The following is a 27,407-nucleotide window of genomic DNA, read 5'->3' as shown; positions in this document are numbered from 1 at the left end:
CGAAAATGCACCACAGACTTATATTGACACTAAACAAACAACTCTTAAGGTGGACAAATAATTTTATTTTGTGCATGCAAATACATGTCAAGTACTGCAAACTTTTTCCATCAATTTTCTCTCAAACACTGGAAATCATGATGCTCTATTCTGTGAACAGCCAAAGCTAATATCTCTTCACTTCAGTGCTACAGCAAAAACACACAGAATTCACTCTTTGCTATTCACTATCATCACAACCCTCATTGTTCCATCTCTGCCCTCCCCCCATATACAGGCCTTATGAATCCTAGCCTTCCCCTGTTTAATCCTATTTCTATAGCACAAAGGGAAACAGTACAATTTGGAAATTCAAATTGAAATAAATGGCATAGAATTTATTCCCATATATATTCCCCATTTCATTGTACAGAATTATTTTAAATTATAGTTTTAAATAGAAGCTGAGTATATGCCTTAAAAATGAGCATTAAATCCATCTTAGAGATGGTGCCTGCTTTTTACATGATGGGTGTACACCATCTTTTAATTTCATTTACATTTCAATCGAACAATAGATTTGCAAAGAAAATGTCTAATACAGACGTAAAAATATTCACACTAGAGCTTCACAATCGGTTGTACAATTGACAAACAGGCCTCTTTTCCCAAACTTTCCAGCTAAGCAAATTTATAAAATGTAATCAATGCAACAAGAAAAAACATTTCTCTTTCACTTCCAGGGAAAAGAATATGCAATAAACAGTATAAATGCAGACAGCAGTTGCTGCAAGCTAACCACGATACTCCCAAGTGGCTGTACAGTGGATATGTGCAGTACAAATAAAAGCCACATGTGTTGTATCACAACTACAGTATAATTGTTTGCCCAGCTAAGAGAATGCATGCACTTCCATGCCTTGGGTTATAAAGTGAGGCCTAATTCTTGACAGATTGATGGAATATATGCAAATGACCTTGGCTTTTGGCAGTACTAAGTGCAGCCAGTGTCTGTGTTCCACTGGTTTAAGGAGATTTAAAATTTTTTTATTTAAAAAAAGAAAAAAACTGCCAATTTCAGACTTCGGGGAATAACTGCTCTTGGAGTAAAAATAGGACTCCACTCAAATGTGGGGTGTTCTGATTGGTGGCCTTGACTCCTTATATTCCCTTGCCAGCAAAGGGATACAAAGAAACCGCTAGTATAAAGGAATGACTAGCAAATTCATTTGACTTATTCATAAGATGAGATACTCCTTGAGCATGTGCATTTGTGTTCTGCTTGCAGAAGGGGTTCTTATGTAGGAGTTACAGCAAGTGATCCCAACAACACTCTTCATTCACTAAGACACAAGGAAATTTCTTCCAGGAAAGCAATATACAGTTGCAAATGCAACTTTCCCCTTGAATGATTAGTCACCAATACTAGTGACAGTCTGCTCAGAAAATGACTCTAGCAACTGGGGAAGAAATTCAGATTCAAAGCTGAAATCACATGCTCAATCTGATCATTACAAACTCCACGCCTGTTAACAAGACAACATGGGCTTTAACATCTAAAATGCACAAGCAAGCTAGATGATTTTTAAAACAAATTTTCAAATGTTTAAATGATCCCATTTTAAATTCCTACAAATTATTGTGCATCCTGTAATTTTCTCAAAGCAGCACACAAAATTGAGATGTGCTTTATAAACTTAGAATCAACTTGAAATTGAGTTGAAAGTGACCAGATCCACACAAATAGAAAATTTCATTTCTAGTACAGGAGGTTTCGTTTATTATTCTGAGAGTAAACAGCTACTAGGAAAAGTATCAGTGCTACTGACCCACCAAAGTACCTCCTCTTGAAAATTATGATGCACAACTTTCACGCTGGTTTACTAGATGGTATTGAAAGTCATGGCAGGAAAGCAAAGCAATCTACTTTGTTCAGGTACCAATGAGACAAAAGACTTCAGTAACTTTCTCAGGATTCGTGAGATAAGATGAGACCATAGGAAAGACTTACTGATGCTACATCATAGTATCTGAATGAGGCACATGAACTTCAGAATGTGACCCAGAAGTTTTAAAAAACACAAAAGTCAAAACAAAAAACCCCCACCATTTTCCCACTTTCCAGACCTCAGACTACTTTTTCCTAATTAGACCACACACCACATGTGCAGTTTAGTTGACATTACAAACTTCCTCTCCTATTGCTTTATATCTTTTGATTTCAAATATATGTACATCATAAACATGTTGGTAAAAGGGTCAAATGACAGGGAATACCCCCAATATAAAAGTCACACTCTAGGTCTGATTTGTGATTTTTTTCCTCTATGATACCATTACGTACCTTTCAGAAGAAGGATCAGATAAACTGCTCTTTCTTCTCAAGTGGCAGAGAACCAATGTCTTTACTACAAATTTACTTCAGGCCATGAGAAACAGAAGATGGTCACTACATAAAGGATGCAATACAGAATCATCCCTACACAGAAACAATTCCTATGCTGTTAGTGAGGAAGAGAGTAAGTTTTTAAGAACAGGGAATTATTGTTTTATGGGATCACCTGCTGCAAGACAAGCATTATTTTAATATAAATGTTCTGAGACATACCAATAAAGTTGGCAGGTATATACATACACTGATGCAAATGTAATTTCACTGGACAAGTAGGCAAACACCTAAGCAGTTTATCCCAACCCCCTCCAGCAGAGCACAACCAAGTTTCAAAACTTCAATTTTAAAATTAAAAAGATAAGGTTAAATACACAAGATCAATTTATGTAGTATATATTCACCCTCAGAACGTGCTGAAGATGTTTTGCGTAGTTCTGTTGCACAGAGGGTTCTTTCCCTGAGGGCACATAAGGAGCTCTCAAACTGTTAATAGGTCTCTATTTTGTAACAAAATAGCAATTTTAAAATCTTAAAAAAAAATACATTACCTTCAACATGGAAGATCTCACTATTTAAATATCCATGAAATAGACATACTGGTTTGCATATCCTTTTTGGAAATACAAACAGCAAATAAAGTACATTGGAAGCATTTCAAATGTAATAAGCGCATATTTTATAGAAAGGTTCTGATATAAATTATATAACAATCACGTTCCTGTAATATCCTAGGCTAATTCATAATGTCGGAAATAAGTTAATGTAACATGGTTTAAAACTCTTATTCCTATTCATTTCAGGTTACAGAGTGAAATAAATAAAATGTCTTTGTAGGGATAGGGGCACTGGCCATGGCAAAAAGGTACAGTACTAACCAAAGGAAACTAAGTCAAGGCTACTGTGCTGTTATGCTACAAACAAACATCTTCATACATCTGAATATTAAATAAATGTGTAAGATCTTCCATACTGACACCAGAATATCAAAACTACCCCTTTGTTTCTCAGGTATATTTACAACTTATCAGTCACCTTATGAGCATGTTCATTAAGACAGGTATCAAACACCAGTATTTACTCATTCTGATCAAGAAATTTCAGGGAAATGTCAACCCTCCCACCCCTGGAAATGTGCACAAAACTTTTTATCAAAATCTTATCTGATACAATGCTGTGGTTTTGTAAAACAACTAAATAGCTCAGACGACCAATAACATGATCCTGTTTAAGCATCTTGCTAGCAGGAAAAGCCCTTACATACAGTACACCTGGTGAAAGATCAGCTTGGCTTAAAATATTCCAGTACAATTTTCAGAGTAAACAACTTCACAGAAGTTAATTAAAAAATAATAATAAAAGTCAAACTAATCTTAAAGAAATAAGAGGGGGAAAAACAAAGACACAAACTATAGGTAAGATCACCAAGAAGGAATGCCCAGCTTTTGTTTTCAAATGTTGACTGAAATTTAGGTTTCAGTAAAATATCTCCCACAAATCTGGAGCACAGCTGGTTGAACATACTGCATACTTTCAGATGCCAAGTCAAAACACTTTTCAGTCACATTTTAGCAGGGCAGCAATCATTCATGTTTTTAAGTATGAATAAAGGTTAGCCAATATTCTATTATTACATGGTTCATAGTCTTATCAACCTAACAGTCAGAAAACAAGGAAAATTAAACCCCAACATGAAGTAACAATAAACAATATTTAACCAAGATAATGCAATGAACATCCAAATTAATTAAATTAAAAACCCAGCAATACCATCCTGTTAGTCAGTGCAAACGCTACATACAGGGTTTTCTCAAAAAAGCTGAAAGCACCTGATTCTTTTGCCAAGTCATCAGATTCAATAATGTACAGGCTTAAATCTGCATTTTAAAAAACTGCCATTACATTAGTGCATAATTTATCAAAATTGTAAAAACGATTCTGCATAACTTAGGAGAATTTAATATCTAGTACATCAGCTGAAAGACTTAGGCACTTGGTTATATATTTAATTACTTACTTCAACAAGTAGCCTGTGTATAAATATTAACAAAGCAGAAACTATTCTTGAAAAATGGAAAATTGAAAAAAAAGTTAAATGCTACAGATAAAAGCACTGCACCACACTCCTACATATAATGCAGTAAAGAAAGCTAGTATATAACCCTGTAAAATTCTATGGTAAGAACGTTTAACTCCACTCTTCAAAATTAAAAAAAAAAAAAATAAGAGGAAAAAAAAATCCATGCAAAGTCCCATGAAAAAGATAAATAAAGCAGCTGGAATGAGATGGAAATTTCTCTCAGTGAAACATAAAATAGAAATAAATAAGTTAATTAAGTCTACTTTCACTAGATGTATCATTGTAGGATCCTGCTAGTTTAATAACTGAGTTGTTAATTTTCTATACAAGCCATTTAAAATAGGAAATGGCTCAGTTACTGCACCGGATTGCTACAAACTCATAAAAAGCTGCTTGAAGCTTAAGTTAAATGTCCAAATTCCAATCACTTCTGGAAAGTGAACGTGTTACCCTAGTAAAGTAAATTTTCTTTTTTTTTTCATAATGCTAATGCAAGAGGGCTTGAAGTATCAAAGAGTCCACAGGAAATGGATGCCCCCAGTAATATCTTTTTTTTAAAAAAAATATACATTATATAATATATATTATATATATAAAAAGCTAGTGTAAATGCTTCCATGGTATGGTCACAAATTTGAAAGATGAACCTCCTTTCAGCTATTAACCATCTTCCCATTTGCAACAGATTTTAAAAAGTCGTTTTTATCTTCAGACATAACATGAGTTTTCAGAATGAGGTTGCCAACACTGACAGATGTGGTGATGGGTAGGCCACTCGCATTGCTGATGGACACTGGGAGTGGCTGGCTAAAGCAAGAAGTTACCGGCAGAATTGTTTTTTGCTCTTCCCTGGGAGAAAATAAATGACATTGAAAACAAATCAGTTTTAAGTGAAAACTTTTAAGAGTAACCATGCATACTGAATAAAAGCTATAACACACTTTAAGAGCCCCTAGAAACAGCATGTCTTTTTCACTAAAATGAATCAGAGGTCACTAAAAAAAAAAATCCCATTTTCCAAAAACTATAATAAAAAATTAGAAGATTGGTTAATTTAAGGCCAAAAAACTATCAATTCAAGATAAACCCGTATTTTTGGCAGTAATTATACTCAAGATCGAGAATATCCTAACATGATTTTTAAAAAGGGAAACCCTTTATTTAGGTTTTAATTCTCCATTTTGTAGTTTTGATGCTTGCTATCAGACAGAGAAAGTATAACCTGATTGTTGCTCAGTCGCTAAGTCATATCTGACTCTTTGTGACCACATGGGCTGCAGCACGTCAGGCCTCCCTGTCCTCACTATCTCCCTGAGTTTGCTCAAACTCATGTCCAGAGTCAGTGATGACATCCAACCATCTCATCCTCCTGATGCTCAAGTATAAAAATAAACACTGACCCCAATAAAAAGCAAGTTTCAGGCTACTAACATGGAGCACTTTGCTAGTTCAAATTTACCTCTGCTCTCCTAGAAATCCAGACTGACCAAATCATTGCCTTATTACACAAGGTTTTCCCCTCATAGGATAAAATAAAAAATGAATTTAGTAGTGTATCTATTTCTCTTTAAATATTCATGGCTTATGCCCAGTGGTTATGAATCTTATGTCTAACACTCACAGAATCACACGGTCTTCACCTAAACTCTGTCTGCTCTGCTCCAGAGGCTCCTCTTGGTGCTGCTGGACTGGATGCCCATTCTCTACTGCTGTTCCATTCAGCAACTGATCATTTTGAGAACTGATACCAAGCGGTATGTCCAGGATCTCCTACGAAAATAAAATGTTAATCCTTCGGGAGGAATGTGTTCTCTACTTTAATTTCCAATGGAGTAAAGCCTCCTGGATATCTAATTGTGGTACTTACTTCAATCTGTTCACCTTGTCCATCAGGTTCATCAGTATCAAGTGCTGACAGCTCTAACTCAATATCCCTATCAGGCTTAGTATCAGCTGCATCTTCTGTATAATCACTCTGTAATTAAGAAAAACACTGATTTCACATCTGTGGAAACTGAGGCTTCCCTTTTAAATTAAAATTGGAATCTCAATGACTGATATAAGAAAAGAAATCTGGGATTACAATTTTATTGCTCCTGTTAAATTTTAAAAGCAATCATCCACCAGAAAAAGCCATGCTAAGTAATGGCATAAAATGCACTAAACAATGGCACAAAACAACAGGCAGCCGCAGCAAACAGCACATATACTAGAAATGAAGCTGAGCGGGTCCGTGTCCTCACCTCTCCATTTCTCAGTTCAATTTCCTTGCTTAGAAGATTTAACGTGAGGTGACGGCCTTCATCCAGGGAATTCCACTTTTGTTGCATAGCCAGAGCATTGGCCTCCCTCTGAAGAAGCAATGAGTTACTCTTGGCCTAGAGGGGAAAAAAAAAAGGAGTCAGCTTCCAGCCTTTAGCTTTTAAATGTCATTCTTTTTTAAAAAAAATAAACTCAAAGCTGACTGACATAGAGCTTACCTGCTGAAGTTCAATGCTCAAAAGATCTCCGGTACTGGAATGCTTTCTATGACCAGATAAATCGGTAACAATGAATCTGTCCCTTTAAAGAGAAATATGTTTACTGTTACAAAATGAAGCAACTAAAGAAGTAATGACTATATGATAGCTATATACTATATATGTTTTACATAACAGATCAACCCTGAAAGTTTCAATCATCATTCCAGATGTAAACTTCTTTCAGAAATTCGTTATATAGTTAAAACTAGCAAAGCACAGTTCATGAATAACTGGGACTTCCATCTGCACTTTGGGAATACAGACAAGTCTGAGAATAGAGAACCCTGAAGAATTAAGAGCAATGTTACCGTTCAATATAATGTGCTGATGATGTAGCCTCATTACCATATGAACTCCACCTTGAATCAACAGCATTGACATAAGGGACATAATCTGTAGAAAGAAACAATGACCAGAAAAGTGAAAAATTAGATACAGATGTGAATGTATACTTTCCAAAAAAAAAATCCACATTTATCTAACTAGCCATGCTCTACTGGCTAAGCCGTTTAACTCTAGGTTTACAGTGGTTGTTAAATGGAGAGACATGTTCTATACCTAACAGAGTGAGGATTATAAAGCACAGTGCTAGAACATACCAGGTGAATTATCAATGATACGGATTACCTGATACACTGATGGGCTTGGTTGCACTTCCTTGGGAAGCAGTGGCCTGGACAGGGTCCGTGGTATGGTAACCAGTACGGGAAGATCTAGAAATCGCACCCCATTTTGAGATGATAGGTCCATCACTAAAAGGAATTATTGGATCTTCTTCTTTTGTCCTTCTCTGAGTTTCAAATAAATGCACTCTTCTCTTAACATCCCCACTATCCAGGTCCTGTATAAATAAAAGAAAATAAATAGATCGTGGGCAATTACTTCAGCTAATAATACAAGTAAATGTTTTCAAAAAACATGAAATTAGGTTCTCTGGTAAATTTAACATTAACTGTATATCTCAGTGATAACCCACCATCTATTTTTAAAACACTCCACTATGTTCAAATAATTTAAACACTAGGTGCAATTTATTTCAGACTCACCTAAATATAACTGCTGCTTACAAATGAGTTACTGTATACAGCAACAAAATGAAGACGAAAGCTTTCAATCATTCTAAAATTTGAATCAACATGCATAACCCTTGCCCCCCAAATCATACCATTAATACCGCATTTGAATTAGCAATAACATCTCTGGGCTCTGAATCAATAGCATTTATACAAGAACCGATGGTGCCACAAGACCAGGGAGAATAATGGGAAAGATGATCCTCTTCAAATTTTGTGCCACTCACACTTTCAGAGAACTGGTTAAAAAAAGAATGAAAAATAAAAACAAAGGCAATTGGTAAGAAATTTAAACTACAAACTTGTAACTAATATAAAGTAACTATTATAGAATTCACAGCACTTTGTAGTGAATAATTAAACATTCAATAACTAATACAAAAACTGTAATAAGTTACAAATAGTATGTATTTATATTATGTCTTAATAGGAAACAGAAAGTCTTCTCTTTTTTCACTTTGTCCTTTAAGAACTCGTAAGGAATCCCGGAGTGACACTACCCAGAACAATAAACAATTTACAGCATGCCTCTAACATGGTACAAAGTGCTCCAAAAAATGAAAAAAAGCAAAAGAAAACACACACATACATAAACACATACATAGAAATACATTTTCGTATTAAGCAAGTGGCAACACTCTTCTCAAGATGGTTAGCTGCTTTGAAGAAGTCTAATTTTGATGAGATAAATTTGGATCGGGATTGGTTCAAGATGGCAGAGTAGAAGGACATGCGCTCATCTCCTCCTGCGAGAGCACTGAAATTGCAACTAGGTGTTAAACAAACATCGACTGGAGGATGCTAGAACTCATGAAAAAAAAGATACCTTACATGTCCAAAGACAAAGGAGAAACCACAACGATGTGGTAGGAAGGGTACAATCACAATAAAATCAAATCCCATACCAGCCAGATGAGTGACCCACAAACTGGTTAACAATAATACCAAAGAAGTTCTCCCATTATTGTGAAGATTCTGAGCCCCAGGTCAGGCTTCCCAGCCTGGGGATCTGACAAAGGGACTGGGAAGATGAATTTAAAAATTCAAATTTATGGATGGAAAAATATGCTATCTAGGATTTTTAAAAAATGATGTCTACTTTAAAAATCTAATAGTTAAGGATGGAAAAAGATGATGTCTAGGATTACTTCAAAATAATCCAGTAGGAAGAGGGGCTACAAATGAAACAAGATTGGCTGAGTTGATAACTGTATAATGGGTACATGGAGTTTATTACTATTCTCCTTTTGCATATATTGAAATTTTTTGAATTTAATGAAAAGATTAGAAAAAAAAAATTTTTATATTAGTATCTCTAGGGATAGGGAATAAACCAGATGACTCAAAGAAAAATTAATGGTTTGTCCTAAATACACAGTATGGAAAACAGGGTACATTAAAACAATCCTGGTGCAAAACCTGTCTTGAAATGATAAGAACAATAATTAACAGTGATTTAAAACACCATGAATAATATAGTAGGCATTTCTGTACTTCTTGTGAAGTAAGGAAGAAATGCCTCAGACAGACCAGAATTCAAATCCAAGCTACTTATAGGCTGAATTTATTACCTGGGCAAATTACTTAACTTCTCTGAGCAGGATACCTAACCTGTAAAATATGGGTAATACCTGCCCCCTAAGGATTTTGTAAGAATTAAATAACATTATGGAAATGCTTAGCACAGTGCCTGGCCAAGTAAGTGCTCAATAAATGGTGGGTATAAATCTTATTTATAAATAAAATCTATAAAAATAAGGAGAACTGTAATGCTGGAAAGACTTGAATTCTTGGTGGAAAAGGAGCGTGATTTGTTAGTGGTCTTCAGTATCACAATGCCTGGCCATAGAGCTTACATACTCAATGTTTATTAAATTAAACTCAACTGCCACCAAACCAATGCAAAATATCCAACACAGCTAACCCTAGCTTGAATGAGTGCTCTGAAGTCAGTTGTCTAACCTGTCCCTGCAACATCAAGTGATTAAAACCTTTCTTTCTTACATCAGTACGAAAGTCTACACTGAATAGAGGAGAAGGTGGTGTTGGTGACTGTGTTGCCACAGGAAGAGTTGAAGAAACAAGAGGTGCTTTCTGAGTGTGGTACTGTGCCCACTGCTCTGGCTTTCTTCTTATCTGCTCCTCGCAACTGGTCTTCAAATGACCACAAGGTTCCTAAGGGGGGATAAAAGAAACAATCTTAATCATCTAGGGAGCAGAAAATAAATTTAACTATGCTCTGTGTAAATAATGTGAACATTTATTATACTGTTGGGACAAAAAAGAATACAGAAGGTAAGTCTCCCTAGCCTCTTCTCCATACACTTAATCGAAAGGGTTTAAATAATGTTAAAAGTAAAATCTGAGCACTCACTTTTCTGGTTTAGGAAAATCATATGTATATATGTGGGGATAGGAAAAACAGGCCCTGTCTTTGTATCTTCAAGATTTCTTTTTTACTTTCTGATCAGTTTCGTATCCAAACATTAACATTTATTGAGCATGTATATGCATCAGGTCCAAGTCTAAGAGCTTTTTCTGATTTAATCCTCACAACAGCCTTATGAGGTAGGTACTACTATTATTTCCATCAAATGTGAAAAAACTGACAGAGAGAAGTCAAGTAAATTCCATTAAGTTACACAATTAGTAAGTGGAGGAGCCAGGATATACCCAAATATTGTAACATCAGACACTAGACTCTTAACCACTGTGCTGTACTAGCATTCCTAGTTCCATTATCACTTACCCTTGGTAAAGGCACAGTTGTCCTTGGCTCGCTCGGTGGCTGACAAGCCACTGAATAATACCCATCTAATGAGTTATATCTTTCCCGTAAAGACGTCTGATACACAGACGAGTGCATCACATCCATTGGAGGTAAAGAATTGCTTCTAATAATGTCATCTCGTTGGTACATAGGTGGGCGCCAGATGCGCCTGCTGTCATACACAGGAGCATACATTCCAGAAGGTACTGGAGGAACTGGTCCATACGGCTGCGGAGGAGGAGGTTGGTAAGGAGAAGAATTCATTCGATCTCGAGGGGAAAATGTACTGTAATGATCGGCATATGGCATGGAAGCAGGTGGGAGGGAGGACTCTGGAACATTATTGGACCTCACAAAGCGAGGAACACAGGGAGCCACACCAGCTGGTACCGTTGGAGGTGGTGGGTAGTATCCTTGAAAATTGGAAAGAGGAATATTTAATGTAATTTTAGTAAAATTTAACATCTTATAATGGTTTAAGTCTAAAGCAGCCTTTAATGTGGGAAAATAACATAAGTTCTGAATTTTAGTTACCCCTGGATTAGAAAGATACTACATGCTTTCAAGACACCACTATATGAAAATCCTTAACATTCAACATTTTGTTAAACTGTTCCTTAAAAACATACAATGAACTATTAACAGGTGCCTGGTAAATTCCCTTTGAGGGCATGTATTGCCACAGGTTTTGGTTTAAGTAATTAGTTAGGTCATTGATTCTTACCCTTTTGGGGAGCACAGTTTAAAGACATCCTTCATAATCTATATAAGCTATGTGCAGTCTTTCCAAAATTATACTTTAAGTGTATATAAACCAAACATTTAGTATATTATTTCAGAGGATATATAAAACTCACTAATGCTCATCCATGAACCCCATATTTGATTCATAGGAATGAGAAATCTTAAAACTATTGGTATGTAGAATCATAGATTCTTAAGACAGGAAGAAAACTTAAGGGTCATGCAGTCCAAAAGATTGATTTTTTAATGTAGGTATTCTAGATAGATATAAATGACTCACTGATTTATTACAACAAATGTTATACTGTAGTTTCTTTTTCATAGAATTATCTAAAATCACTTACCAGTCTGTGGGTACTGTGGGACTTCAAAGGGTATCTGAGTCCTTGGATCTTGAAAATACTGAATGTTTTCAGAATGCTGAGGATATACTGGTACTCTAGTGATAAATGGGCTGGATTTTGGAGGCACAGAATTCAGCTCTGTTCCAGCATTAGTGGGCCCAGCTGAGGTAGCCGCTACATTACTTACAGGAGTCTTAGGTGGAGAGCCAATTTTACTAGAGAGAAAATTTAACAAAGGCAAATGATAAATCACTGCCTATGTCTGTTAAGTCTTCCTCAGTAGGAATTTTTCATAAAATTATATAGTGACCATTGACAGACAACGCTTCAGGTTTTTCAGGTGACAAGGCAATGAATTTCACTGCTACCTGACACTGTTAGTTCACAAGATTACAGTAAAAGATCTCATATTTTGATGAGGGTGAAAAATAAAAAACAAAACATAAAACACAAACAAATTCCAGGTAGGATTGTTCTATTAAGAGTTAAGATTAACTGAAATGTAAACTCAATGAAGAAAGGCCATTTTCGCCCATTTTGTTAACTGCTAGATCCCAAGGACCGTAAACAGTTTGTGGCATATAGAAGACACTCAGTAAATATTTGTTGGGATAAATGGAAAAGTTCCTGCCACATAGTAGGTAGTCAGTAAATATCTGCTGGACAAACAGAATACCAATAAAATGGTTACTCATTAAACATGCAAAACACACAAGCTTTCTTTTATTCAAAAAAAAGAAAACACAAATTATTTTTTTTGTTGAGTCACCACATGATCAGTTCCAGAGGATCTTACCATGGCTTCTTACACCCTCTGAAGAAGTCAAACTCTGGCAGAAAGAAGATATGTGGTAACTGAAGAAAAAGATCTTGTTAATGATGCAGGAATTCAATACACTGCATCTCAACTAGATTAGAGGGTTCTTCTCAAACCAGAGAAGCCCTATTAAAGCAACAGTATAAACAACGAGGAATATGGGATGCCTTTAAGTCTAGCTGAGATTAATCTAGAAGATGCTTACTCTTATGTGTATTTGTGTATCAAAATGTAGAAAATAACCAAGAAATTGTAGATAAGAATAATAAGTACAAACGGCTTAGACGTTAAAGGTGCTGGGCTTACTCTGAAGTTCAATAAAGGTAAGAAGGAAAATAATTAGGATTTCCTCATAACAATAGTAAGTCAATTCACTCACTCACTCAGGTCTGATTCTTTGCAACCCCATGGACTGCCACACGCCAGGCTTCCCTGTCCATCACCAACTCCCAGAGCCTACTAAAACTCATGTCCATTGAGTCAGTAATACCATCCAACTATCTCATCCTCTGTCATACCCTTCTCCTCCTGCCTTCAATTTTTCCCAGCATCAGAGTCTTTTCAAATGAGTCAGCTCTTCGCATCAGGTGGCCAAAGTACTGGAGTTTCAGCTTTAGCATCAGTCCTTCCAATGAACACCCAGGACTGATCTCCTTAGGACGGACTGGGTGGATCTCCTTGCAGTTCAAGGGACTCTCAAGAGTCTTCTCCAACACCACAGTTCAAAAGCATCAATTCTTCGACGCTCAGCTTTCTTTATAGTCCAATTCTTACATCCATACATGACTACTGGAAAAACCATAACTTTGACTAGAGAGACCTTTAATGTCTCTGCTTTTTAATATGCTGTATCGGTTGGTCATAACTTTTCTTCCAAGGAGCAAGTGTCTTTTAATTTCATGGCTGCAATCACCACATGTAGTGATTTTGGAGCCCCCAAAAATAAAGTCTGACACTGTTTCCATTGTTTCCCCATCTATTTCCCATGAAGTGATGGAACCAGATGCCATGATCTTAGTTTTTTGAATGTTGAGTTTTAAGTCAGCTTTTTCACGCTGCTCTTTCACTTTCAAGAGGCTCTTTAGTTCTTCTTTGCTTTCTGCCATAAGGGTGGTCTCATCTGCATATCTGAGGTTATTGATATTTCTCCCGGCAATCTTGATCCCAGCTTGTGCTTCATCCAGCCAGGCATTTCACATGATGTACTCTGCATGTAATTTAAATAGGCAGGGTGACAATATACAGCCTTGACATACTCCTTTCCCAATTTGGAACCACTCTGTTGTTCCATGTCCAGTTCTAATTGTTGCCTCTTGACCTGCATACAGATTTCTCAGGAGGCAGGTAAGGTGGTCTGGTATTTCCATCTCTTTAAGAATTTTCCACAGTTTGTTGGATCCACACAGTCAAAGGCTTTGACGTAGTCAATGAAGCAGAAATAGATGTTTTTCTGAAACTCTCTTGCTTTTTCTGATCCAATGGATTTTGTCAGTTTGATCTCTGGTTCCTCTACTTTTTCTAAATCCAACTTGAAAATCTTGAAGTTCACATACTGTTGAAGCCTGGCTTGGAGAATTTTGAGCATTACTTTGCTAGCATGTGAGATGAGTACCATTGTGTGTTAGTTTGAACATTCTTTGGAATTGTCTTTTTTGGGGATTAGAATGAAAACTGACCTTTTCCAGTCCTGTGGCCACTGCTGAGTTTTCCAAATTTGCTGGCATATTGAGTGCAGCACTTTCACAGCATCATATCTTAGGATTTGAAATAGCTCAACTGGAATTCCATCACCTCCACTAGCTTTGTTCATAGTGATGCTTCCTAAGGCCCACTTGACTTCACATTCCAGGATGTCTGGTTCTAGATGACAAGGTTCAAAGCCATGTGAAATCATGCAAGCTATCCCAAAAATTCAGATTTAAGGGAAAATCTAACTTTCGAACTCATTCTGGCCAGACAGCTAGATTACTATGGCTACATCCTAGATGAATTTCAGGATTCCTGGCTCTCCTTCACAGTAGACCTTCAGTTCAGTTCGGTTGCTCAGTCGTGTCTGACTCTTTGCGACCCCATGGAATGCAGCACGCCAGGCTTCCCTGTCCATCACCAACTCCGGGAGCTGGCTCAAACTCATGTCCATCAAGTCAGTGATGCCATCCAACCATCTCATCCTCTGTCGCCCCCTTTCCCTGCCTTCAATCTTTCCCAGCATCAGGGTCTTTTCCAATCAATCAGTTCTTCACATCATGTGGCCAAAGTATTGGAGTTTCAGCTCATCATCAGTCCATCCAATGAATATTCAGGACTGATTTCCTTCAGGACTGACCGGTTTGATCTCCTTGCAACCCCTCTTACTTACATGCTTTTGTCTGAGCTGCTTTCTCCATTGACAAGACCGTTCCTTCCTAACTAGTCATACTTTTGGAATGGTTCAGGTGTCATCACCTTACTGCTAAAAAATTTTCCACAATTAACTTCAGACAGAATTATTGCTATTTTTTGTTTGTTTGTTTCAGTAACATTTGGAACACAACTCCACTGCAGTACCTTTCAGAATATATTATATTTGTTTATATGTGTTTCCCAAACTACACTGGAAGACGCTTAGAGGTAGGGAGTATATTTAGTTCATTTTCATTAACTATGCCAATTGGCCTGATATTTGGCACACAATAGAAGATTTATAATTTTTGAATCAATGAATAAATGATTTATTTACTTAGACTTTTTTATTTTTGAAAGTTTTTAAGCACCGAGATATAATTTATCCTTGCAAAGTGTACAATTCAGTGATTTCTGGTGTATTCCCAAGGTTGTGCAACCATCACCATTATCTTATTCTGCAGAAGCATTTTCATCACCTCTCAAAGAAACCTGTACTCATTAGCATCTATTTCCCATTCTCTTGTTCCCCCAGCCACAGCCTCTAGCAACTACTTATCTACTTTCTGTCTCCTATGGATTTGCCTATTCTGGACAGTCACGTAAATGGAACTCTACAATAATGGCTTTTGTATCTAGCTTCTTTCACTTAACATAATGTTTTTAAGGTTCATCCATATTATAGTATGTACTAGTACCTTACTCTTTCATGGTGAGTGACATTATGGTTTTACAACTTTACCTTGCCAAAACCTTTCAAAAGCTCATTTCCTAAGCATGTTTAACACAGGTCTCCATAATCTGGTGCCAAACTACACCCTAAATCTTCTTCCCATACTTCTCCCAGCAATATAATATTTTCCTGTTCTTTGATCCAACTCCAATATTGCTTCACTTATGTAAATGCTGTCTCCCCCATTATGTCGTAAGTTTCTTAAAGGCACAGATATACATCTCATCTCATTTTCAAGAGTGCCAAAAGCAGAGCTCAGAATTAGTGTATAAGGAACATGTGCTAAACTAGACAATGTTCTCTATCTCTTCCAAGATCTCTCTGAGGGAAGACTTTAAGAATCATTTAATAAACAAATTTCCCTATCGCATGCTAATTGCAGAAATAAACAGTATAAATGTCTACCTATCCATTTATTATTTGAAATCACTAGTAATTTACTGTGTGCCCAGCATAATGCTTTTTCCTTATATGGCATACAGTAGATACTGACAGACTATTTATGGGCAACATAATCTGAATATGTTTTACCTCAGACTTTAAGACACTAAAAGAATACAAAAGCCTGAGACATTAGAGATGAACGTAACTTTTCAGATAATCTGAAAATTTTTAAACTTTTTTCTTAAAGTACCAAAACCTTTCTACCAAAGTAAGTCTTATGCTAAAACCCCAAACGACAACAATAATAATAATAACAGACGCAGATATTTAGTGAGTGCTATGTGGCAGGCACTGATCAAAGCATACTGCAGTATTAAGTCATTCAGTTCTTACAATCAACATACGAGGTAGGCAGTATCATTATATCAATTTTATAGATGAGTAAACTGAAGAAGACAGATTAAGTAACTGGCCTAAGATCAAACAGCTAGAGAAGAGTGAGCCAAAATGAACCCACAAGAATCCGGCTTCAAAGATTTCTCTCTTAACAACTACCCACCATCACAGAGCACAAAGTGGAACTGTCCTAATCGAAACAGGGGCTGGAGGCTCAAGCATCTCACCTGCTTAGTTTTCTACTTAGTTCCTTTCTGGCACCTCTATGGACTCAATCCTAAAGTTCAAGGAAATAAGGTGTGAAAAACTCAATTCTGGTTCAACTTCTTCACTTACAGTTGAAGAAAACACCCATAGTTGAAGTGAATTTCCAAGGTCAGAAGGCTAATCAATTGCAGAGCCAGGACTAGAACTCAAATTTTTTTGGTATTTAGTGCTATCTCTACTACATGAAATAATATGTGTAAAAATTCTGATTACCTGCTTTCTCTTAGGATAAATAAAAATACTCAGGCAATTATAAAAAGGCTAACTTACTCATGTAAACATTTTTACCTACTACTTACTTTTCAGTTACAGACTCTGCAGAAGGCCCAGCAGCATTCTGACCATTGGTGCCAACCTTCCCCACCTTCTTCACAGTCTCCAGAGCTCTTAATGTACTGTCAGTACTACGTGGAATTAGCTGGGAAACACTGTTTTCTGCATTTGAAATTCCATTTGTACTTGGAACAATTTTCCCCGTTGTTTCAGTACTTCCTATGACAGAAATGACATTTCCGGCTGTGGTTGTGACAGTGTTGTTTACACCAACTTTATTTAGAAGAGGAAACGTTCTTACAGTTGCATTGATCTTTTTGTTCCTTAATCGATACCTGTTTCAAAAACAATAAACATATCCGTAAATATTTCATTAACTCTTACCCTAAGTTTAAAAAAAGGTCGGGGGGACGTGGGCAATGGGAAAAAAATTTCAAGGAAGGAATAGCTTTGAAAAATACTTTATTCAGCTAAATATCAAATAATACCAAACAACTATAATACCTGGCACATTAAAATGTGTCTCTCACACACACATGTATACACACAACACGTGTATTTAGACACACAATTAATACAGCAGGAAAAGTACACATGCATTCAAACAGCATCCTGAGGCGGCAGGAAAGACCTTTCTGAAAAACGCTGCATAACTGGAGCACAAAGCACACTATGTGAGAAACGAAAGGCACCAACACCAAACTTGGTCGGGAACGTAGGTGAAAAAGTAGGCGAGGTTTGAAAGGATTCTACTGTTGCCAAGTTGTTAAAGCATCGTATAATTTTAAAGAGATTAAAAAACCCAAAACTCATTCTTAAACAAACTCCAAGATATATAAATTTAGTATTATATTTTTCAGATTAGTTTGTGACTAAAGTATAAAGTATTTGGGTTAAAGAGTTTTCTGATTTTAAAGATCTTTCTTTAAAAAAGCTTTTCTGATATTAAATTTGGGGCTGATCTAATACTCTAATACATAAAGCAATTTGATCCTGGATTCAATTTAAGAAAATTTATATCCACTTGTACAACAAAAATTTCATTATAGTCCTAGTGAATGTTCCTGCCAATACTTTAACGTGGTAAACAACTATGTTACATGAATAGAAAGATGACTATACACATATGGGGTCGTAATTACACATAACTAAATTAATCTGATACCAATGTTATATATAAGCATATGGTAATTAAATATAAACAGTGTTGGTGATGAGCAATGCCTTCACAATAGTTTCCCTTTTAGTCCTTCAGTATCTATAAACAGCTTCATTATTCAGTCCTTCTCCCCATCTCTCCCATACACACACATTGACAGAAAAAGCAAAGCTCAGTAAAGACAAGTATTCCCAGACCAGACTGGCTAAAGGTGGAGTGACAGAATACAAAATTAAAAAAAAAAGCAATAGGTTATGGCCAGGTTACACATATCACCTTACAGCTCTGGGGAACCAATGATTACTTCTTGAAAAAAAAGGGTAACAGGCAGACCTATATTTTAAAAAGGCAATTTGGTGGCATGGAGGGGTCTGTGCTTTCCTTAACATACTGCTCTGAAACCTGCTTTGCATTTTTCACCTCAAAGGTTCCTGCACAAAATGCCCAGCTGCTCCTTGTTTTCCTTTCTCAAAGGATAAAGCTCAGATATCCTTAAGATTGCTCTTGCAGGTGAAAAATAAAGTTTTAACTGTGGGTCTCTTAAAAGAAAGAAGTGATGAGAAATAAAACCTTAACAAAAGAAAGTAAAGTTAAATAGGGATGCATACTGGACTTCTAGCATCCAGGAAGCTAATGACTTAGACTTGGAATCTGGTCATCAAGGAGCCCCCACAAGCATTTGCTCCCTGCCTTACCAAGTTCAGAATCCATTATCTACCATTAATCCCTACCTTAAACTCCCTTGGCCCAATTACCTTGTTGAACTCACCTGGTAAAGCCCCAATCCAATTTGTTACTTACTCTCTTATTCTGTGCCTGCTCAAGTAGGTGACTGTTGCTAGAGAAAAATCATGCAATCATGCTGAGTAGATTCATTTCAAAATTATGATCAATCACTTAAAATGGCCAAGCAATACATTAATATACTTCTTTACTAAATTAACTTTCATATGTCTAACATCCTCTTCCCTTTCACTCTCCATAGCCCCATCAAAGCTGATGATACTGCCTCCCACTTAACAGAGAGAATAGACGACACCAGAGGAGAGTTACTTATCTTTCCATCACTAATTCCACCAACCTTCCTGCTTCTGTAACTACACATTCCACCTAAAATAAGGGATGAAGAGCTACTGTACTGAACTCAGGTCAATCTCTCCACTCGCACCCCAGGCCCAAGCCCATTTGCCTTCTCCAAAGACTTCACTCCTATAATCATCTTTTCTTCTCCAGTGCATCAACGCTTCATTCAGGTGTCTGCTTAAATGTCATAGTCTCTGGGATCCTTTTCCAGACAATCTCATCTGAAATACGCCCCCCTTTTCAGTCACTCTCTCCCCTTACCTTGTTACTTTTCCTCATAGTACCATCAGCACCAGGGAGTATGTTTTCCATTTATTCACTTTACGTTATCTTCTCTACTACAGTGGAAGCCCCATGAGAGAAAGGATTTTTGCCTTTTATATTCATCTGTCTTTAGCACAGTGCCTGGTGCACGCTAGGTGTTCTATAAATATTTGCTATATGAATGTGTAGTAATCCTTAAACTTCACATGGCCAAGAGAACTACTGATTTTCTACCCCCAAGCATTTCCTATCTTAGTAAAAGACATCACTTAGTAACAAAGGCCCCAAACCTTGGAGTCATCCTTGCTTCTTTTTTCTTTATACCTCATATTTGATCCATTAGTCAAATCAGCTCTACTTCTAAGATATATTCCAAGTCTGGCTATTTGTCATCATCTCAATTACTATAATCCTAGGACCAAGCTACTAATCTTCTGCCTGAACCACTGCAGCAGTCCCTCATGTAGCTACCAGAGTAACATTTGTAAGACAAAATTAAAATCCCATTGTTCCATTTGAATAAAACACTAAAATGGCTTCCAAAATAAAAGGCAAACTCTTTGCCAGTGTCCACCAAACCAGTATGATCTGCCCTTGCCTAACCTCTCCAACATTATCTTTTTCCATTCTTCTCATTCTCCATCCTCCCAACACACTGGTCGTCTTTCTAGTTCCTAAACTTGTTTCCACCTCAAGCCAACCTTGTTTCCACCTCAGACTATAGCATTTTATCAGTAGCTGAAATTATCTGTTTACATGTTTAATGCTCCTCTTTCACCACTAGAAGTACCTCAAATAAGTACCTAGCACTTAACAACCATTTTTAAATGTATTTGTTGAGATGGTTGACCTCAGGCTTTTGTCACTCTCCAGAATGCAGTAATCCTTGGGAAAAGGATTCTGATACCCTACACTCTAAAATATACTCATACAAATATTAAGAGAGATCTGGGGCATTTGTTTGGTTAGAGATATGTACAATAGAGAAAGTAGGCTGGGGTAAAAAAATTAAGTTAAACAAACATTTGCATTCGAATTCCTCTTGGTACATTATTGTGAGTTAAGAAAAAGGATCCATCCTCAAAAAGTCTGAGTTGGGTAGCAACATGCATTTTTTTTTTAACCAACGGGATAATGACATCTTTCACTTCCTCAATGCTTTGTATTATCCTGTTTCTCCTTCTTCTTTTTATTTAAGAGCAACAGAGTATGAAACTGGTTGAAAACATAAATTGTAGATTATCTGTTCTTTCAACATAAATATACTGAGTTTACATGTCAGATACTTGCTAGGTTCAGAAAATATAAAGATGAATAACCCATAAATAAATGAAGTACAGTGAAAATACACACAGTAAATAAATAAATGCAACACAATAAGCAAACTGGTAGTTATAAAGTTACCAGGTATAAGGTACTACGGCAGCACAGTGAAGGCAGCAACTAACCACTGCCTGGAAGTCACAGAGGTTTTCAGATGGAAGATGCTATCTGAGTACAACCAGGAAAAGGAGCTCTCCAAACAGAGAAAAGGAGAGTATATGATGTAGAGTGAACACACGTACAAAGGAAAGAACGAAGTGTATAGTAGTAAACTGGATGTATCTTAAAAAAGTAACACAAAAGGTGGAGTATGGCTAGAAACCAAGACTGGGCCCAGAACCAGCAATAATATACTGAGAACCAGTTAAGAATTTAAAGCAGAAGATGGACTGATTAGACACTTACTTATAAAATAAAATCTTGGTTGAGACATAGGGAGATGCATGTAAAAAGCTACATAGTGTAAAATGGACAAACTGGGTAAACACACACATGTGAAACATTAAATACTGCACCTGGCACAAAATCTGACCAATTAATTCAGCTTATTTTTACTACTACTATTATAAGTTCAGGCAAGAAATAGTAAAGTTCTAAAGTTGGAACTGGAGATAAAGAATAGGAAGCAAATTTGAAGATATAAGATGGAAAAGGGATTTTCAGTTGGGCACTAGTTGTGAGTATAATGGCAATGAAATCACATAATTTCTTCTCCAACTTTTTTAAGTTTAAGTGCTTCCCAAAGGTGGTCTCCTAAATGGGGAGCATTGAGAGATGAGGTAAAAAAGGTAGGCCGGGGGACTTCCCTGGCTGTCCACTGGTTAAAACTCTGTGCTTCCAATGTAGTAGGCGCAGGTTTGAACCCTGGTTGGAGAACTAAGATCCTACATACAGCATGGTATGGGGCTACCCACCCTCCAAAAAAGCAGGCGTAAGTAGATGACACAGAGACTTGCAGGTCACAGAGCAGACTTTATCTTTATCCACAGGGATTCCTAAGCTTCTAATTATCTGCAATGAGCCTTAAATGCAAAGTGCCCCCTATTTTGTCGGGAATTTCTATTACTATTCCAAGTGTCCCTATTGCCGGGAATAATGGGGTTGAGGGTAGAAAACCACAGCTATAAGATAATTAGGAGGCAACTATGAATCAAGAAAAGGGGATGACAGGTTAGTCTGTAAGGACAGAAAAAACAAGTAAGAGTCAAGAAATATACAGGAACTGACAGACTTGATGACTAAGACAAGCAAGTGAAAGCTGACAAAGATTATTCCAATAGCATGGCATATATAACTGACTAGACAGGGTACACCTGGGGAAAGTAGACAGACGGTGTATACAAGAGAAGACATCAATATATGAGAGGAGAAAATTAGCTCAAATTGGATTTAAAGTATCTAAAAACAAAAGAGAGATGTCCATTAACAGTTGATATATGCAGGCCAGGTATTCAGTAGAAAGGTTGGAATCAATTTTTGGTGAGATCTCAATGATGAATGTTTTGGTTAAAAAACAAAACAACAAAAACTTGGACAACATTTATTGCAGTTAATCTCCATTTACTTTTATGTCTGGGATAAGTGGACATAGGAAAAGGGATTACCTATAGGACAAGAGAAAGGGAAAAGAAATGTTAAAAAGACCAAAAGCCATAAAAAGAAAATGTATCTGCTTTACCATTTTACCTGAGACTCAGCTGTTACCTTCAATAGAACCTGAGTATATAAGACTCTAAGCCTAAGAATATTTTCATTCTGCACAGGTGCTTAGTGGAAACATGGATTCTAGCTCTACAATGGTCTAAAATTAGATTCCTGAATAAGGTTCTAAATCACTTGTTAACTATGCTGCCAGAAGCAACAAGGTATGGTTTCAAAAGAAAAGGTTATTTTTCAATCTAAAGAATTCCATGATGTGGACATAACTGCATCTTTGAAACTCGAAACTTTGACTCTATATGACTTTCATGATGACCAAAAATTAAATCCAAATAAAATAGAGTTCTCTTAACTCACTTTTCAAGCTCTTCCTGAGAATGGGCAAAAGTACAATTTGTTCCTCGCGGACACCCTCCTTGCTGTCGCAAATCTCGACACATGCTGGTCTTGTATTTGCTGTTTGGCTGAGGCTACAAAAAGAAAATCAATATGCGGATAATTGAAGATTTCAGTTCTCACTCCTTGGGACGTAAGAATTTTATGATGACACCTTTAATTCTTTTTCACATTAGATAATTCTTGTGCTGACATAACTACCACTGCATTGTTTCCTGTTATGAGTTACGTGACATCATCATGAGTTGACATTATAGATACTCCTTCTGAGGATCATCAGGAACTAGCTCAAATGTTGCATTACTTATCGGTCAACAAAACACCCACAAAAATAAAAGATTTTTTCATCAACTCATTGATGTCTCAAAATTATCAAATCAAGCAAACAATGTCAAAAAGTATCTAAAAAGCTGTAAGCTTTGTCTACTTAAACGTTCTCAGGAAAAGGAAGAATACAACTTATCCTAGAAGTTAAAATTTAAGAAACACTAATTTTACTTGTCAACTTCAGAGTACAACTTTCTTCCAAGGGGTTGGAGCTAAGTTCATACAAATAATGAGGCAAAATATAAAAACATCATGACTGCTATAATTTGCATCAAACTCTAAGACATCATTTTTATTTCTGTAACTGTAAGATGAAATATTCATCTTTTAGCTAATATTTGAACATTATAATGTTTTCTTTTTTTTTTTTATCTTACATTCTCTTATTGAGCTTGAAGGTTCAGTTTCTGAAGACACTATCTGTATGTTCACGTGTGTATACTTGTGAGCGTTTAACATTATACTGTTTTCTAATAGAATAAGGACACAAGAGTGGAAAGATCACTTTGGAGTAGATTTGATCCCAGTTCTGTCACTTACTGCCACCATGATCTTAGATAGGTTATTTAACCTCTTTCAACTTCAACTTGGGGATAGCAACTGCTTTGCAGGTGGCTGTGAGGATTAGAAATAATCTATGTAAAATATTGAGACTGTCTCATAATAAATAAAGAGTTTTACCTTAAATAACTCCTTCAAAAGTACATTGAAAATACTTTACTTCCACACATTTACAAATATGAACTCACTGGAATGGCAGCAAATGAGAAAAAAGTGACAATTTCCCCAAATTAAGAAAAAATCAGGCAAAATATTTGGATGGAATCAGATCTATAGCCAGTCAAAAAAGCTTGCAGTGAACTGATATTCAAGACACTCCCCAAACTACTGCTGTACTATGAATTATTTATCAGGTACACTAAAACTTAGGTTTCTCTCAAAAGAACAGAGAATAAAAACCTGTCACATAAGACGTCCACTAACCAAACAGCCTGTTAAGATGTTCAGCATGCTCCATTAGAAATAAGAGCAGTCAGAAGAGAAATAACTTTACTTACCTGAGGTGTCTCATGGCCTTTTCTACTATAATTTTGTATGAAGTCCACTAGGCCATGAACCACTGTTTTAACAGCTACCATTGCATTTTCTAGCTGTTCCCAAGTTGGTGAAACAGCGTCTAAAATAGTCCACCAAGCAGATGAAATGAGGAAAAAAAATTTGTTAGCAGTAAATCTCTTGTGTATAGGAAATCATTTTTTAAAAAGCATAAGCAATTATATTCTCACATACCTGGGTTAGGGTCGATGTTTGCAAGAAGCTCTAAGTGAGGCCTCAATCTATTTAAGTTAGCTGGGTCACCTGTTCGTTGCAAAACAATTGTCAATTCCTGAACACTCTTTGCAAAGGATTCTGGAGACTGCAGCTAACACAAAAAGAAAATGAAAAGGTTTTTACAACACATCTATATTCAAATGCTTTTATTCAGTCAACATACTGAACAGGTTTTCAAGTGTCTTCAGATTCCATAGTAGGAGTATCAATGATGAATTAAATTTTCACCTCAGAATCTGCCCTATGAAATTCATCATTAGACACATAGAAAACTTATTTATTAGCTATCTGGCATCAGAATCTAGATAAATGATAGACTTGGTAAGCCAGGCTGTTTTTATGTCAATACCCATATCTGCTACCTTATTGCCTCCCTTAGTTTATTTTGAAATTTAGAAAATAACAAAAAAGAAAGAAAAGATATCTGTGAGATATATAAGGAATCTCCCAACTGGTTGTCTCTTTAGTTCCTTCAGAAGATTCAAATATTCATCAAGATTAACAACAATGATATAAAGTTAGCATCTCTAATTTCACAAACCTTATCAATGATCGACTGCATGTGTGATTTATGCGCCAAGTCACCATACAAAAGTGAGGACCACTGCTCAGGTGAAATACGGAGTCCTGCTTCCATAGCAATATGAACAATTTGGGCATCATGTTCTCTGCGTAAAGCCTCATAACTGCGGAATTCCTCCTTTAGCTGCATCAGGGAAGAGTCTTCATCCCTTTTGGTAACCTAAAAATAGAAAGAGAGAAAAAAAAAAAAAAAACCCATCAGATTTGCTTTGCTCTCACCACTCCCCCAACCAACTTTTTCTTTATTTTAGAAGGGGAAGGTACCTATAGCCTATCAGATACGACATGGAGAAGGTACAGAAAAATAATCTACTTACTAAAAATTCTTAAAAGACATGATCTGGGACTTTCACAGTTGGAGTGAAGTTAGTGCCTGTCTTCAAAGCTCAAAGGACAAGCTCACTCTTCTGTGAGGGGCTAATGTAACTGGTGATATTAAATTGAAGCCAATCCTCATTTACCTCCCCCAAAATCCTAGGGTCCTTAAGAACTACACTAAATCTACTCTGCCGGTACTCTAGAAACAGAATAACAAAACCCAAATAACAGCACATCTGTTTACAATATGGTTTACTGGGTATTTGAAGCCCACTGATGGGACCTACTGCTTAGAAAAAAAATTCCTTTCCAAATATTACTGCTCATTGACAATGCTCCTGGTAACTCAAGAGCTCTGATGGAAATGTATGATGAGACTAATGTTTTCATTCCTGATAACATAACTTTCACTCTGCAGCCCATGGATCAAGTAGTAATTCTGACTTTCAAGCCTTATTATTTAGGAGATACATTTTGTAAGGCTATCGCAGCCATAGATAGTAATTCCTTTGACGGATCAGGGAAAAGTAGACTGAAAACCTGTTGGAAAGGATGCACCATTCTAGATGCCACTAAGAACATTCGTGATTCACAGGAATAGGTTAAAATATCAATATTAACAGGAACTTAGAAGAAGATTTCAGCTCTCATGGATGACTCGGAAGGATTCAAGACTTCAGTGGAGGAAGTAACTGCAGACATGGTAGAAATAGCAAAAGAACAAGAATTAAAGCAGAGCCTAAATATGTGACTGATTTATTGCAATCTCACGATAAAACTTTAATGGAGTTGCTTAAGATAAGCAAAGAAAGTGGTTTCTTGAGATAGAAGCTATTCCTGGTGAAGATGCTGTGAAGATTGTTGAGATGATAATAAAGAATTTAGAATAATACATAAATTTAGTTGATAAAGCAGCAGCGAGGTTTGAGAGAATTCACTTCAATTCTGAAAGAAGTTCTGCTGTGGGTAAACTGCACGCCAGACAGAAGTCATCTGTGAAAGGAAGACTCAGTTCATGGGGCAAGCTGCATTGCTGTTTTAAGAAATTGCAACAGGCACTCCAACTTTCAGCAAGTACTGCCCTGGTCAGTCAGTCATCAACAATGATGTAAGACCCTCCACCAACAAAAAGACTAAGGCTTGCTGAAGGCCCAGGTAATAGTAAGCATTTTTAGCAATATTTTTAAATTAAAGTATGTACACTTTTATTCCATCATGCTATTGCACAGTTAACAAAATACAGTATAGTGCAACATAACTTTTATATATACTGGGAAGCCAAAATATTCATTACTCGCTTTATTATTTGCTTTACTGCAGTGCTGTGGAACACAGCCTGCAGTATCTCTGAGGTATGACTATTATCCTGTAGAGAATGGGAAATCACTGAGAACTTTTAAGCAGAAGAGGGACATGATGGTTAAGCAAATATTGGCACTACAGCTGATGATTAAGAAATTGAGAAACTTCCTGCCACCACAAAAAAGATTATTAGGGTATTTTTACAGCTTTAATCTATACTTAAGTGACAAAAAACAAATTCAAAGGTAGAGTTTCACATGTCTTACTGAAACTAATTATCTAAAAGTATGTAGCTAGTTAATTTTCACAATAAAAGATACACTTATTCCTAAACCATAAATTCTGCTAATGGCCATGTGAAATCTGATACTTGGTTAGAATTCAGACCACCTTCTGAAAGGGATGGGCATACCAGACCACCTGACCTGCCTCTTGAGAAACCTATATGCAGGTCAGGAAGCAACAGTTAGAACTGGACATGGAACAACAGACTGGTTCCAAATAGGAAA

The 27,407-nt window shown here is 36.5% G+C and overlaps 1 protein-coding gene and 1 non-coding gene across 4 annotated transcripts in view; both read right to left on the bottom strand.

Annotated features, from left to right (window-relative positions):
* Nucleotides 1-44: 44 nt before the first annotated feature.
* RC3H2 (ring finger and CCCH-type domains 2) overlaps nucleotides 45-27,407 on the bottom strand; it is a 49,521-nt gene continuing 22,158 nt past the window's right edge. Inside the window, exons 6-21 of one of the 3 annotated variants that reach the window (XM_043916918.1) lie at nucleotides 25,238-25,438; nucleotides 24,655-24,787; nucleotides 24,423-24,541; nucleotides 22,999-23,111; nucleotides 17,180-17,488; nucleotides 11,902-12,116; nucleotides 10,793-11,226; nucleotides 10,048-10,218; nucleotides 8,136-8,282; nucleotides 7,598-7,811; nucleotides 7,279-7,363; nucleotides 6,929-7,010; nucleotides 6,692-6,826; nucleotides 6,316-6,423; nucleotides 6,070-6,218; nucleotides 45-5,297 (exon numbers count right to left, since the gene is read on the bottom strand). In XM_043916918.1, coding sequence (XP_043772853.1) covers nucleotides 5,102-5,297; nucleotides 6,070-6,218; nucleotides 6,316-6,423; nucleotides 6,692-6,826; nucleotides 6,929-7,010; nucleotides 7,279-7,363; nucleotides 7,598-7,811; nucleotides 8,136-8,282; nucleotides 10,048-10,218; nucleotides 10,793-11,226; nucleotides 11,902-12,116; nucleotides 17,180-17,488; nucleotides 22,999-23,111; nucleotides 24,423-24,541; nucleotides 24,655-24,787; nucleotides 25,238-25,438 — 2,811 coding nt within the window. In that variant the 3' untranslated portion in view covers nucleotides 45-5,101. The remainder of the gene's footprint in view (nucleotides 5,298-6,069; nucleotides 6,219-6,315; nucleotides 6,424-6,691; nucleotides 6,827-6,928; nucleotides 7,011-7,278; nucleotides 7,364-7,597; nucleotides 7,812-8,135; nucleotides 8,283-10,047; nucleotides 10,219-10,792; nucleotides 11,227-11,901; nucleotides 12,117-17,179; nucleotides 17,489-22,998; nucleotides 23,112-24,422; nucleotides 24,542-24,654; nucleotides 24,788-25,237; nucleotides 25,439-27,407) is intronic. The other 2 variants (XM_043916920.1, XM_043916919.1) reach the window with 2 other exon arrangements.
* Nucleotides 24,865-24,975, bottom strand: LOC122704180. The gene has a single exon (XR_006343794.1). It is a non-coding gene; the product is annotated as a small nucleolar RNA SNORD90 (small nucleolar RNA).

Source organism: Cervus elaphus, chromosome 11 (assembly GCF_910594005.1).
Source record: "Cervus elaphus chromosome 11, mCerEla1.1, whole genome shotgun sequence".
Taxonomy (NCBI): Eukaryota; Metazoa; Chordata; class Mammalia; order Artiodactyla; family Cervidae; genus Cervus; species Cervus elaphus.
Note: the sequence above shows the minus strand (reverse complement) of the source record. Positions and strands in the feature narration are given on the sequence as shown.